The 14,007-nt window shown below is 38.3% G+C and overlaps 1 protein-coding gene across 9 annotated transcripts in view; it reads right to left on the bottom strand.

Moving 5' to 3' along the window:
• Positions 1-13,675, bottom strand: part of pard3bb (par-3 family cell polarity regulator beta b) — a 287,760-nt gene extending 274,085 nt beyond the window's left edge. For 2 of the 9 annotated variants that reach the window (XM_052565049.1, XM_052565053.1), the window contains exons 1-3: positions 13,419-13,673; positions 12,626-12,884; positions 1,985-2,086 (exon numbers count right to left, since the gene is read on the bottom strand). In XM_052565049.1, the coding sequence (XP_052421009.1) occupies positions 1,985-2,086; positions 12,626-12,742 (219 nt within the window). In that variant the 5' untranslated portion in view covers positions 12,743-12,884; positions 13,419-13,673. Of the gene's footprint in view, positions 1-1,984; positions 2,087-12,625; positions 12,885-13,300 lie in introns of all 9 variants that reach the window. The other 7 variants (XM_052565054.1, XM_052565056.1, XM_052565055.1 and 4 more) reach the window with 5 other exon arrangements.
• Between the last annotated feature and the right edge of the window lie 332 nt (positions 13,676-14,007).

Raw genomic sequence — 14,007 nt, 5'->3', positions numbered from 1 at the left:
GGGAATCATATTTTTCATATAAAGCCAGGGTAACCTTAATTTTACATATAGCACACACATGAATATGACAGTGGGCAAATGCATAAAGCGCAGAATAATTTGAAATCACGAGTTTAAAGTTTAAAGCATTCAGTTCACATGGACTGACCATCACGCAGAGAACATGCGATCATGCTGGATAAAAATGCACACTTCACAAGATTTCACAGCTGGATTTGACTGTGTTTGCTGAATTTTCCACCCGGCTAACACCGCAAGTATATTTCAAACCTGTGGGAACCACCGAAATGCATCGGTTTTATTTTAAACCACTGCTTTATTTAATCTTTAACTGTATTAAATTAAAACTTTGAAGCAGCAGCCCCAAATTAAAGTATGGTACCAAAATAGTACTGTTTTTATAGACCTAGTTAGGACCAATTATAGAAGGTCTGAATGCTGAATCACTGGGTACTATCATATCTAAGTTAATGGTCCCACTCATAATCTTTAAATCATGACAATTTTTCATCTTTCATATGCAAATTTTTCCTCAGAAAATTGTCTGCATTCCCTGTGGCTAAAGCCTAAAAAACACTGATTATAAAGCAATATCCCAGAAATCATCTTGCTCCGAGAGAGAGAGCATGCAGCCCATAATGCCTTCACTTCTATTAATTAGTGTGCAGGAATCAAAAGCTTTGCATCTGATGTCTGAGAGAATTCAATTAAGAGGCAAATGCCCTTTTGTGTTATCGAGTTAGGAGCAGCCACACAGCTCAATATAATAACCTCCATACAGAGTAAGGACATACAGAATACCCCGAGGGCTCATTGGAGAGACCACTCTTTCCTCAGCGAGGGTGGTCCAAATGGCCTCCTCTCAAGCAAATGTCAACGATGCATTTTCCATATGAAACCGTGAACCGTATGCTGCGTTTCTATTATAATCAGAGAACGACCATCATGTCCATAAAAGGTTAAAAATACATTACGGTTAAAATGTTTTCTTTTTTTATAACCTCTACAAAACATCACCAAAGCACTTCACATTCAGTAAAATATTTCCTATTTTCTACTCTTTCACAGTACACATATTTGGCGCATATGGCATTGCAAACTAACCTGAGATTTTCCATATTCATGTGATTTTGTTTTCCATAAATTCTCACATTTTCTCACAACTTCTCAACAAATCTTCCCACATTTGTGAAAGTGAATGTGTTTTGGTGTTCCTCCCTAGGCCGTTCTGTTGCTCTGGATTAAATGACATTACCAACAAATGGCACTATTAGCAGTATATCAAATACTGTGAAAAGTCAATGTACCCAAGCTAATGCTCCACAGTTTTATTATTTCATTGCTATTGGACCAAATACCTACACACTGACCAAAGCCAAGGAAAACATTCTATTTGGCAGATTTCTTTAGGAGTTAAAATCACCGTTTCCTACACCACTGAAGCTATAGCACCACAGCAAAAGAAAACATGTTATTCTAGATGTAAACTTCCAGTGTGAATTGAAGGTCCGGAAACCACAACATGAAACAAAACCAACACATCTTCTATTGTGCCTTCTCTGGCTACAGCCAAAAATAAATATACACTGCAACCACTGAGATTCTATTCACAAAAGAATGACTCTCATGAAAGTATTCGTCACAAAGTATTCAATGAGTTCTTGAGTGGATGCTAAATAAAAATCTGATTAATTTACTGAACTGTCTGAAAATGTTCCAAAACTAATATATATATATATATATATATATTATGTAGTAGTTAAGACCAGTTATATTTTTATAATATAGGCAAGTGGAGAAAGAACTCCAAGGAAACACTTACTAAGGTTTAATGTTTACTTTAGGCCTTAATGTTTACTTTAGGACATTGAAGATGCACATTATACTATAAGCTACCACTGATGGGTAATTATTTGCAAACAGAGGACATAACAAAAGTCTTGCGGATCTAATATTAATACCCGACTGTTTCCTTGAGACTTACCTTGTCCTTGTCCTCCACCAGGTCTGTTAGCACATCATCAGGGTCCAGAATTCCCCCGTCACAGTACTCGACATGGTGGGTTCGTACCAGGAAATCTCCCTCCTACAAAACAAAAGTGTCAGAGTTGTAATCAGCAAGAAAACATTTACTGACCTCAGACTTATCAGTTAACAAGGGTTCCCACAGTGATGTCTAAACTGTAACTATTCTCTAAAAAATAAAAAGCAGTGACTTGAGCCTGCCAATCATAGCTAACAGTACTCAATGAGTCTGAGCTAACTTTACTGCAGCATGGATGAGGACACTATGATGTACAAGCAGCACAGGACATCTTTCATTGCAGTCTTCCCACACTCCTCGACAATCATCTCCTACGGGGGAGTGTCTTAAGGCACTATCACTATCATGGACTTTTCTGATTAATGCTGACAAACACAAAGCAGAACACATCAACAAATCATCAAAGCCTTGTGAGCTCAAAACTGCCGCCAACCAGCTCCCAGAGACCGGAGCGATGTAACTCCAAATCTGAGCTCCAAATGTCAACTTCAGCTTATGCCAAAAAGTGAGGTATAAATAAGGCATCTGCACAACAAATGGCTTAATTCCATCTTGCGCCTGATCTTATGTCATCACATTTCACTTTTTGGCTGCGTTCACGGTGCATGCTAACTTAACAAAAAGCAAGTGAGAGATGATTGATGTCAGGCAATGCCATGTAGCAAAGTAGAGGAAGTAGTAGTGGGAGGTATAGTATGCTTAAACAGTATTTGCCTTGGCATAGAGTAACAGCAAAACTTCATTGATAGATCGAAACCTGAACCTTTGATATGGGCCTACACTGTTTATCTTGGCTTTTGTGGGACAGCAGAGCTGTCAGTTCTCACAAGACAAATTGACATTGTGTGTATGACTCATATTTACACAATTTTCATTTAAAAGCCCAGTCTCTCAACACTACAGAAAAACAGTCAGAAGATTTGACCTTCTCTCAGTACATACTGACATACATTAACACATACAAAACCCAGACAAACATACAATGTTTAACCTAAAAGAGATAAAGATATAGGCTTCTTGGACAGTAGAAAGCCAAATCTACAGATCAATCAGTCTTGTCCTAAGGTAAAATGCACCTACTACAAACAAAAGTTTTGGTTTGACTCTACTCTGGCAAACCTACTTCAGAGAAAGCCAAAAATTCACAAACCCTCTTAATTTTTTTTCATTTACATACAAAGAATGGCCAAAAAGACAAAAACTTAATTTTGAGGAAACTAAATCATATACGTGACATTTGTCCTGTTTTAGCTCTCTTCAAACAAATAGGCTAACAAGCGAGGTAATATTGAATGTACTTCTTGGAAAAAATTATGCTTGAAAACCCCTGTCGTAATCATTATCTATAATTACATAAAATATGCTTGTGTATTACTGCCGTGAAACAGCAGTCTAATTAACAAGTTCACAAGTGTGAGAGGTGAAATCTTCTTATATATTCATAAGATGGAGTTGTTGTTATTCAAAATACAATTAGCCTATATTTTAAACATATGTTATGTGTTATTAATTTATGCTGTTGCGCTGCTCAGAATATTTAGATGTTTTACTAGAAAAAGATGATGGAAAAAACACTAAAAAAAACAATACTCCAGCAATGAAAAATGTAAACACATTATCTCCTCCATCTTTACAATGATGTCCCTGTAGCCATTTAAAAGTTTACTAAGCGAGGGTTCTAAAGGTACACGCATAACACTTCACATACTAATTCATGCATGCATACATGTCACTTATTCCTTATTCTGCTGTCTCTATTATGGCATCAGTGTCATGTTAGAAGACTCCAGAACTTCCAATGCGTCACAAAAAGCTTGTATTTCACTCAAAAAACAATAAAACCATGGCACTGGATCTCATATGATCTCATGCAGCCCGTGAGCAAAATGACATTTGACAACCAACGCACCTGTTTAATCACGATTTCACCTAAATGAGCCCTGAGCTTTTGAACGCTAGCAGCAACACAGGGTGAGCCCAAGGCCATGAGTGCGGCAGTTTCTGGCATTCAACAAAGAGTAACAGTGTGCCAGACTATGGGAATAATGCTGTATTACATGCCACATTAAGGCCAGCTATTCCCAGCTATAAGACCATTGAATGAGGGTACAAGTGTAGCGGGAGATAGCGAGGCGGCGCTGTAATGAAACGATGGAAATGTCTGGAACATTTTGCAATTTTTACCCTGATGACAGTGAGCAGTGGGGCTCCTGCCGTATTTTTACGATTGCTTTTGTTGGTGCAGGGTCCATTACCAAGCCTAACATCATTACCAAGCTCATAAACAGTAATGATGATCATGATGGTGATGATAATGATGCAATAAGACGTTGTCCATCTCGGAAAACGATATTCCACCTCCGTGCTGCATTCTTGCACTTTCTGCTCAAATATGAAAATACCAATTTTGCCGTGAATTGAATTTAATAAACATACCATTTTCTGACCCACGCCTCATTTTCTGTTATGGACTGTAATATAGCCTGAATGAAATGAGATAGTTTTTATATGATAGCACAAATGAAATTAATATTTTCCTAGGCACACAGGCCAATGTGAAGGGCTATGTATGTGGATAATCAGTACTTAAATGAGACTAAGAGATAGAGGAAGAGTCCTGAACAGACAGCATGTCTGGACTCTCCAGTCCTACTCCAGTATTGCGTTTGATAAATATCAGCAGCGTAATACAATAATCAGGAACCCATACCATATTAATATGCTTTAGACAGACATTCACACACACACCCTACAAGACTGAAGCACACAGCCTTGTCCACAGTATACATGGAATGGCCAACAGCAAGTGGACACTAGAGAATGACTAGACAGCGGGCTGGCTAAACAGATAGTTGACTATCTTATGGAAGGTTCCATGTCTGACTCCAATCGGACAGGTTTTTAAGAGCACCTAGAAGCAGCACAACCTTATAATACAGAAAGCAGGGGCCTCAAATGCTGGAATCACATTTTAAAAGCTGGACTGTTTTTAACATGATGTTTTAAAAATCCACTTCTTATAGTGGGATGATTAAAGGCCCAGACACACCAAACCAACATCAAAGAACTAGAAGCAATGGAATCTGACCTCATGTTGTCTGGACCAAAAAAAGTTGTGCATATATGAGAGGAAATAACTGTCCATACCAGCAGGAGGCAGTAGTCTGTATTCATCATTCAAAACGAAAAACCGAAAAAGCTTGGACTGCAGATATACCAGCCATGAACAAAGCAGTCCATAATTACCATTTCTACCCCAATCTCATTCGCCACCAATGGATTTTGTTTTCTCCGGACTTCATTTTTTACTCCCTTTTCTTCTCGTATAACAGCTAAGCTGAACAGCCAATCAAAATGATCTCTCTCCCCGATGGGCTGATTCAAGATGCACAGCTCGCTGAAAAATCCACCAGAAAAATTAAAAAAAATACACTGTCAAAAGGTTAATTATCAAAATGAATAAGAATAAGTGTAGATCAACTACTAAAAAGCTCTTAATCCACCTATAGTTCAAGGGCATTGGTTCAGCTGGAAGGCATGAAAACCCAACCCAAACCTAACTCATAACAGCCTTCACTAAAATAAAAGCAAAACACACGCTTACTTACAAGCCTAAGAACATGTTGTATTTATTTGGTTTATTCCAAGAAATTTCTTCAAAGACAGCACTATGCCTCCAACTGTCACTAAAAACAATGATTACAGACAAATAAAACCACAACAGCGGATGTTGATGCACAGAAAATAGCACATTATGTTTCTGAGAGCGAGCTCTGCTGCCAAAACCGCCTAAATCGCTGAAGGCTGAACAGAGGTACTTCACAAGGACATCTTGAGGTCCAGAGGTAGTTTCCATCACAAACCACGCACCTAGCGTGGAATGCTTCTCATTGAGAGCAGATGCTAACCGACTCTGTCTCTGAGGCGAGGCGTGCTAATTGTTTTCTTGCTGGCACAAGTCCAGAACTTTCCATGATATCAGCTGCTTTGGCAGCAAACTCAGCACTTGTGCAGCTGGCATTCCTGAGCTTAATGAAAAAACAGCAGCACAACCCCGGCCTACGTCTGCCTGGGTAATTAAGTGTCCTTTTTCAACGGCCTGATAACTTCCTGAGTGACTCCCAAGCACTTCCTCCGCTTAAGGTCTCTCTCTCTCTCTCTCAAACAATTTACTGCCTCTGGACAAAGGCTTGCAGACATGATAAGTATGTATGGCCTTCGACTCAAGCACATTTCCCAGCCCGGAACATTCTTGAGAGAGCTGGCTGAAGATCACAGGCGTCTTTTCTTCCCACTAGAAACCTGACATGTCCGGGTCAATGGAAAACACCTCATTGAATATAACGAAACACAAAGCAATACACAAAGCAGAGGGCCGCAGTATGTATGCGGCAAAATTAGACCGCAAATCCTCAAAGTGGTAACCGCGCTCTTTTCAAGTGATAGCTGATGTATGGCACCGTTTAAAAGGCTGGAGATTAGCGCAACTAAATCTAGGCCATTTCTCATTCGCTTTAATCCTGAAACGCATTAAATGCATAATTACACAGCTGCAGGAAAATGTTTTAGATTAGCATAACAAAAAACGCAAGACTGTGAGCTGCTGAGACTTCAATGGCGGAGAAGGAAATCTGGTAATTAACAACACTTCTCGGCGCTCTATCACCGGCGAGATAATGCACAGCCAAGTGGTTGTGCTCCAAACTGTGACAGCTAGCTAAGAGGTCGAACTGTCCACAAATATGAAACGCAGAGAGTAAGGCTACAGCTTAACCTCTATTAACTTACAGGCGTTTGGAGAAGTTGAGTGCCTTCAGTGCAACAAAGCCTACACACAATTAACCCATCCATAAACTAGACCAAAGTAAATGGGGAAAACCTTTTCACGAAACTTGTGTGTCATGACCAAAAATGGTGACAGGTCTGTTCTGGTAGGGTCACAGACAACTGGGAAAACCATGCTGAATGCAAATAATCACATAATTATGTAGAGGATAGCAAAATAATTAGGCTTATCCACTTTTAAAAGTGAGCAGAAAACGGTTCCCTAAGGTATAGTTCCTGAAGTCAAAGGTCATGTGACCAATAAACGAACAATGCAAGGTACAAATAAAATATAATTGTGGAAAACTACATAAAGTAGTCATTGCATAATCTAATCAATTATTCAACTAGTTGGCCCTAATGAAGCTCTGTATAATTAGATCTCCATTCTTTGGGGACATCGTGCTTGCAGTTGACTATTTAAAAGTCCAAAAGTAATGATCTTGAAAATTAGCATTAAACACATTTGGTTACTAAACAAGAAGAGCTTTGCAGGAGAAAAAAAATAAGAGATGCAAGAAATGCTTTGAAAGAGTTTTAGCATTTTGAGAGTCAGGGGTGGTTCTAGGATCTGTGGATATTTGGAGCTTAGCCCAGACTGGGTGTATTTGGCTTGGATTAAGCATTGGAACACTATTTCCTATAAAATGAAATGTTGATGTTACATCTTCAAGATCTCATTTTAATTAAGAATGCCATTTCATGACTAGAGATGAAACTAGAAAGATCATACTAACGGTCTCAACCTCAAGACATTTCCTTCAAAATACAAAAGTAAATAAGTTTGAGTTTGTTCCTTTAGGCTTGAGTTTGTTCCTTTAGGCTTTCTTTAGTCTGGTGTATATTACATAAAGTGCCAGTTAACTAAGTTTGGGGCATCATTTAATTTAGTCATTAATTTACATAAGCACACTTTGACACAAAATCAATCACAGTTTGCAGTATATGTAATGCATTTTAATTCATTTTTAGAATTTATTTACACAATATATCATACATAGATACATTCACTTTTTTTTTCTTAGCATTTATTTGTGCTCAAAGAAAAATAAAAACATAACGCTTCATAGAAAGTACAGAATGTGTCACCATTTGGCCTAAATATAAATAAAGCAATGGTGCTAATATATGAAGTTAATAAAAATTCTAGATAGACTAGTCAGTCCCAATCAACCACTCTAACAATTAGATGAGCAGGAGGGATAATCCACCACAATCTACAAACCAAAGCCTACCACTAACATTTTTGAAATCTTGCTAATGTCCGAGCATTTAAAACAGATCATTACAGGCAGTTAACTCATAATCAGCACGCTTTCTGGTGTGATCATGATGAAGCCTTCACTAAAATATTAGTAATTAAATAATAATGAGTCTCAATGGCTGAATTATCATGTACAGTAGAGACGGCATAATAGAAAACAGCAAGGGTTCACGCATGTGATGATCTGTCAATGAAACCAAGTCTGCTGTATTTCAGTTGACCAATTCAATCTACTCCTGCTTAATTTCAAACATTCCCCCGGCTCGTTTTACAGTCTCAAAACATATCTTATGAATTTCTATCCATCAAAGACTCTGTCAGAGCTTTCTCCAGCTTGTAGGCGACTTTACAAAACACCCAAAGCAAGCTCAGCGTGTCTGTTGCTTGTCTGTGGTAATCAATGAGTAAGCTATCAGACACAGTAACCCCAAATCCTCCACGTTCTTTCAGCAAAACTTGCTAGCAAATATTGAACATACTGGCACTGAATTCAAGCTTTAAAAGGTTTGGCAGAGCCATGAAGTTTGAGAAAGGTTCAAAAACCGCACTGATTGATGAGGGTGTTAGTATTCCTGCAAACATAAAGCTCCGTTTGTTCTGCATTTTTTGCTGAAAGCGCTGAGACGTGATTTGTGAAGCCACCCTGCATTCATGAATAAATGCAGCATTATGATTATTAACTCTATTAATGAAACTTCAAGGGAAACCTGAAGGACATTAGTTACCAGCAGCCCTGAATCATACAGTCTCACAGGGAAAAGAACCAAGTAATGAAAACAATCTATCACAAAGATCGATTGTACCTCCTTCTCAGTACTGACAAACCATGCTGCTTACAACACTTGCAATCATAAACGAAACACAACCAAACCTAATATCACTGCGCTGCATAGTACTATTCATAAAGCTAATACCATTATCCATCATATCGTGTGAGCGTGTGTAAATATGATCTGTATATGTGCATGATTGCTTGCATACATGTAACTATTTTCATGTACACTCTTGCTCTTATTTGGATTGAGTTTAGATCAATACCAAAATTTTGTGAACTCATAAAAGGTCAAATTATCTGATATTTTAAGAGACTTTTTGTTGTTTTTCTCCACATGTTGGTTGCACAACATGACTTTGACAGACAATTTTTTTTTTCAAATATTAAAAGCACTAAAGCAATTTTTTTTGTATTATTATTATTACATTATAATCACAGGTAAGAATTTCATTTAACAGTATTTTTTTTTTTATAGATCCAGCCCCCAAAAATGAGAATGTCATTGACCCTTAAGGTGCTTTCAATTTCTTAGGGAAATTTCCTGAACAAAAACCAGTCACTTTAATAGAAATCCCAACAAATGGGCCACCCCCCCCAAAAAAAGCTCCCGACACAGGTTTCTATCATCTCCATGTTGGTCACATAAACTCACCGTGTTGACCTCCAGAAAGTTACCAGTTTTAAAAGTGACTCCTGTGTGAAGAGTACCTCATACATATCAGAACTTTTTGCACACTAAATTTCAGTAATATGACCAGACCTTAACACAGTCTCACTAGACAAATTCAGAAGTAATCCTCATACCCTAGAGAACTTGAGAGTCTGTATCAAAGCACATATCGGGGAAATCGTTAACTTACAAACTTCACATTACAAAATAGTCCGATATTAAGTACTGCGCAACCACTACTTCTTGTGACCCTGACTGACTAGAGCCAGATCATAGAAACTCTGCAGGGGCCAAACATCAGAAATAAGGCCCTGGAGACAGCAGCCAATCAGGATCTCTCAAACAGCTCCATCCATCCTCACCGAGGCCTTCTGTGCGTCACCAGCCCACGCGCCAATTCCTTTGAGACTAACAGCCAATAACACTGAGCTGATGGGAATAACAAACACACAAATAAAGGCTAGGCACGCACATAAACGTGTCTGAGTGAAAGGACGTGCCCACCTGAAATAAAAAAAATCCCACAGTGGCCCCTAAGAGTAAATGCGTGTTAAGATCTCGCACGCCGATTGCATACTAAAACCATCAATACACGGATCCGACTGGCAATCTCCTGTCAGAGCCCTGACCTGCCAAATCTATCGCATATTACTCTCTCATATTACTATCTCAAACGCGACAGGGTGCAATACAAGACCACCGCCTTCCCGGGTCTGATCACTACACCTGCTTCACTACAAAACCCATCAGTCAAATTGGCCACTCTAAAGACAAAGCAATAACGCAGTAAATTGTAAGGTGAGGAAGTCTCGCAGCAATCTATGGGTTCATTTGGGCCTGGCGGCTCCTGGAGCGAGGCGGGATGAAAAGCCTGTTGTTTATTAGAAGCCCACCTAAACCTTAATGCGCCAGGAGAGTGGTGAATCCACATCCCCATCGGCCCACTGGAGATTGGAGTAAGCTGGCGAAAATGGGTGCCACTCAAACTGATGTACTATTTATATAATGAAGCTCAAGCAGCGATGAGGGAAATATCTGATGAGGAGGCAAAGGGTCAGCTCTCAGGGGACAGAACGGCTGCCACATTTTAACTCTGATTTGCATTTATCACACAGAACAATTGGACAAGGCACATCTGCCCCCGACTTCATAAAATCAGCTTTGCAGATTCCTGTCATCAGAGAAAGGCACTTATGAACCCCGTTTAAATTTTACAATAATAAGAGTGAAGGTCGACATTTCAGCTCCCATCAGGCTCCGAGCACATGATTTTGACTAACAAGTTTGAAATTAATGAATAAGGTCTTTCCAGTTCATTCAATCCCGTAAGGTAACGCATACATTTTTGATCATCTTCTAATTAAATGTAAAACCAAATATTAAAACGTACGCAATGTAGCGTGTGGTAATCCCATTGTGATTTTGGCTATTCTGTGTTACGGAAAGACTTAATTAAACGACACTATGCTGAATACTGTTACTGAAGTATTAAATCCCAGAATTATTATAAACGTTTTTTAAAGATGTACAAGGTGTGATACAAAACACATTAGTCCTTGAAGGAATAGCTCATCCAAAAGTGTGTCATTATTTACTAATGTTGTTCAATCTGGTTAGCCAGTTTATTTAAAGCAATCAACACTTGTTCAGCAAAGAAGCGTTAAATTGATTAAAAGTGACATATATATATATATATATATATATATATATATATATATATAAAAAAATTCTGAATAATTATATTTCTTTATAAATAAATGTTATTAAACTTTTTTTTTTCTAGATGAAACTATCACAGTTTTTTTTTATTTATATGTACCTACATATATATATAATGTATTTGTCAGTACAAGAGCAAAAACAGACAAATTCGGTGTTCAAGACGCCTCTCTCTGCGTGAACCCTGAACACCAGAACACCGTGGTGCTGAAATGGGCTCTCACACTCCTTTAAACTGCGATTTGTTGTTGTCCGTTCAGGCGCAGGATGAACTTAAATGAGAACTTTGTAAAGGCTGCAGTTCAGTGTTACTGTCTGTGAGATGCAGCTCTCTCTCCGCGTGCGCACCGAACACAAAGGTAAACAGTACCAGTAAAAGTGATTGTGTGTGTAAATTAGTCATACCATCTCTGTATTATTGTGAAGCTGGGGGTTGTAAATACCCTAGTTCCTTCAAACATAGAAAAATATGCTATAATACGTTTTGAGATTAGTGATAAATCACAGGACAGCGCTGACAACTGCGTTCCTCTGTGTGCTTGATCTACACAGCTATGAGTTTACGTGCCACAATGCAGCTGTGCGAACATGGTAGTTCGATTTATTAATACACATCCGGTTGTCTAATCGCTTGAACGTCCAAACCATAAAACAAATACAAAGACAAAGTTTAGTGAAGACGCAAGGCTCACCGCTCGGGCGCCATCACTATGTGTTGAACCAGCGTTCTAGTCCGTGTTTTGCTTTTATGTGACTTACTGGCAGAATCATGTGGCTACACATGCTTTTAAGGGGGAATTATTAACAGGAAATATATGAAATAACCGTCATGGGAAAATTACGTTGGTTAGAGATTCTAAATTTCGGTTTTCGATTACTTTTCGATGAATCGTCCAGCCCTAGATATTAGAATGATTTCTGAAAGATCATGTGACACTGAAGACTGGAAAATTTTGAAAAAAGTAAAAATAGTTTTCGTCACCACAGAATAAATGACTAAAACATTTTCTTTGTTCTTTATTGTTTTTACTGTATCAAACTTAGTGAGCTTTAGAGATTTTATTCCAAAACATAAAAAAAAAAAACATTTTACTGACCTCAAATTTCGAATTATAGTCCATTTTATTTTTATCTGACAAAATGATGGCAACAAATTTTTAATTAATAATTCATTTAATATCCTTTGATTCTCAAACACATTAAAGCATGCACAAACATTTAGTTAAACAGCTCCTTTGATTTCAGTGGAATAAAGCAATTAATGGGGGTTTATTTAAATTAAAATAATTTAAAAGAGAGAAAAAAAAAAAAAAGAAGTAGTATACTCGCCTGCTCTAGTAGTTTTCTGTATCTCTGGGTGGCTTGCTGGATGAGATCCCGAACTGTCCATCCTTCTTTACATGGCACAACAACACCAGTCCTTCCGAAAGTCACAGTCACTTTCATTTTTCAATCCAGAAAGGGGAAGATTAATCCAGATGTGTCCCTAAACAAACTCCAGCAGCAGCAGGTGTGTGTGTGTGTGTCTCCAGCCAGGCTGCAAACTGGTTTTCTGCATCAAATCTACAGCATCAAAGATGACATTATGCTATAGAAAGAAAAACAAATAGAAAAGTCAGATGTTTACTAACTACAAAGCAGTGTTTACTAAACTGTTTAATAAAACAGCATGTTGATGATTGGCTAGCCACTGTACGTTGCATAGCAACAGCTGCTGGGAAACTTAAGTTAGAGTCGAGCACTAATAAAGATATAAATACATTTTGTGCACGTATATCTGACTGGTGACTTATTTTTCTTATAGTTCGAGACGAAGATGGTTAGTGTGCCGTTTACTGCTGCTGAACTCAGATGGCTAACTGGCTAGCTCTGATGACAACACTTTCCCTCTTCAAAGTCCACACAAACTCTTAAAACAAGAAGTTGCACCGAAATCAAACGTTGAACACGTATAAATGCGTTTGCGTGTTTTTCGATTTAACATTAAATCTGTTTTGCACTTACTTGGCTTGGCAAATCAAATATGGAGAGGCGAGCAGGTTAGCGGAGAAAAACTTTGGCGACGAGTTGTTGAATAGCCTCACAAATCATGCAGTCATGCTGTCTTTATACAATTACCCACTTTAGCGATGATCCACGGGACAAACGAGCATTTACTAAAGGCTCTGGGCATGTGTGGATGGTGTTTGCATCAGTATTTTGCCCGGATGGAGTTGCATGTCTTACGCCATTCCTGAAGTTCCCGAGCAGCCTCCAGCAGTGTTCTCCCAACACACAGAGCTGGGCCACACAACTTTATTAAAGGGCCAGAACACTTCTGCCCATGGACCACTGCAGGACACACGACACACTCACTCATCAAGCTGTATGTCAACTACTGCTATATTACCCTGATATGGACCCATTTATATTTAAACTCTAAATTCGCCTGTATAATGTATATCTTCTATAATACTGTGCTGTTTACAAGGATAACAATGAGCCATATCCTAATTATTTTTTATACTGTAGTAAAACCAGGCAAACAGGGATTTTTTTGCAAATGCAACCAATAAGATCCATGCTGAAATTCCTCATCATCAGGGTCATCACCATTGGCCAATCAGAATTAAGAATTCCATCTTATTGATGAGGGGAAAACACACGCACGCATTTTTTTAAACGCAAATTCTGGTCAGATCATATTATTTTGTTTATTTATTAATTTATTT

The sequence above is a fragment of the Carassius gibelio genome, chromosome B9 (genome assembly GCF_023724105.1).
Source record: "Carassius gibelio isolate Cgi1373 ecotype wild population from Czech Republic chromosome B9, carGib1.2-hapl.c, whole genome shotgun sequence".
In the NCBI taxonomy this organism is placed as follows: Eukaryota; Metazoa; Chordata; class Actinopteri; order Cypriniformes; family Cyprinidae; genus Carassius; species Carassius gibelio.
This window is presented reverse-complemented; position numbering and strand designations above follow the sequence as displayed.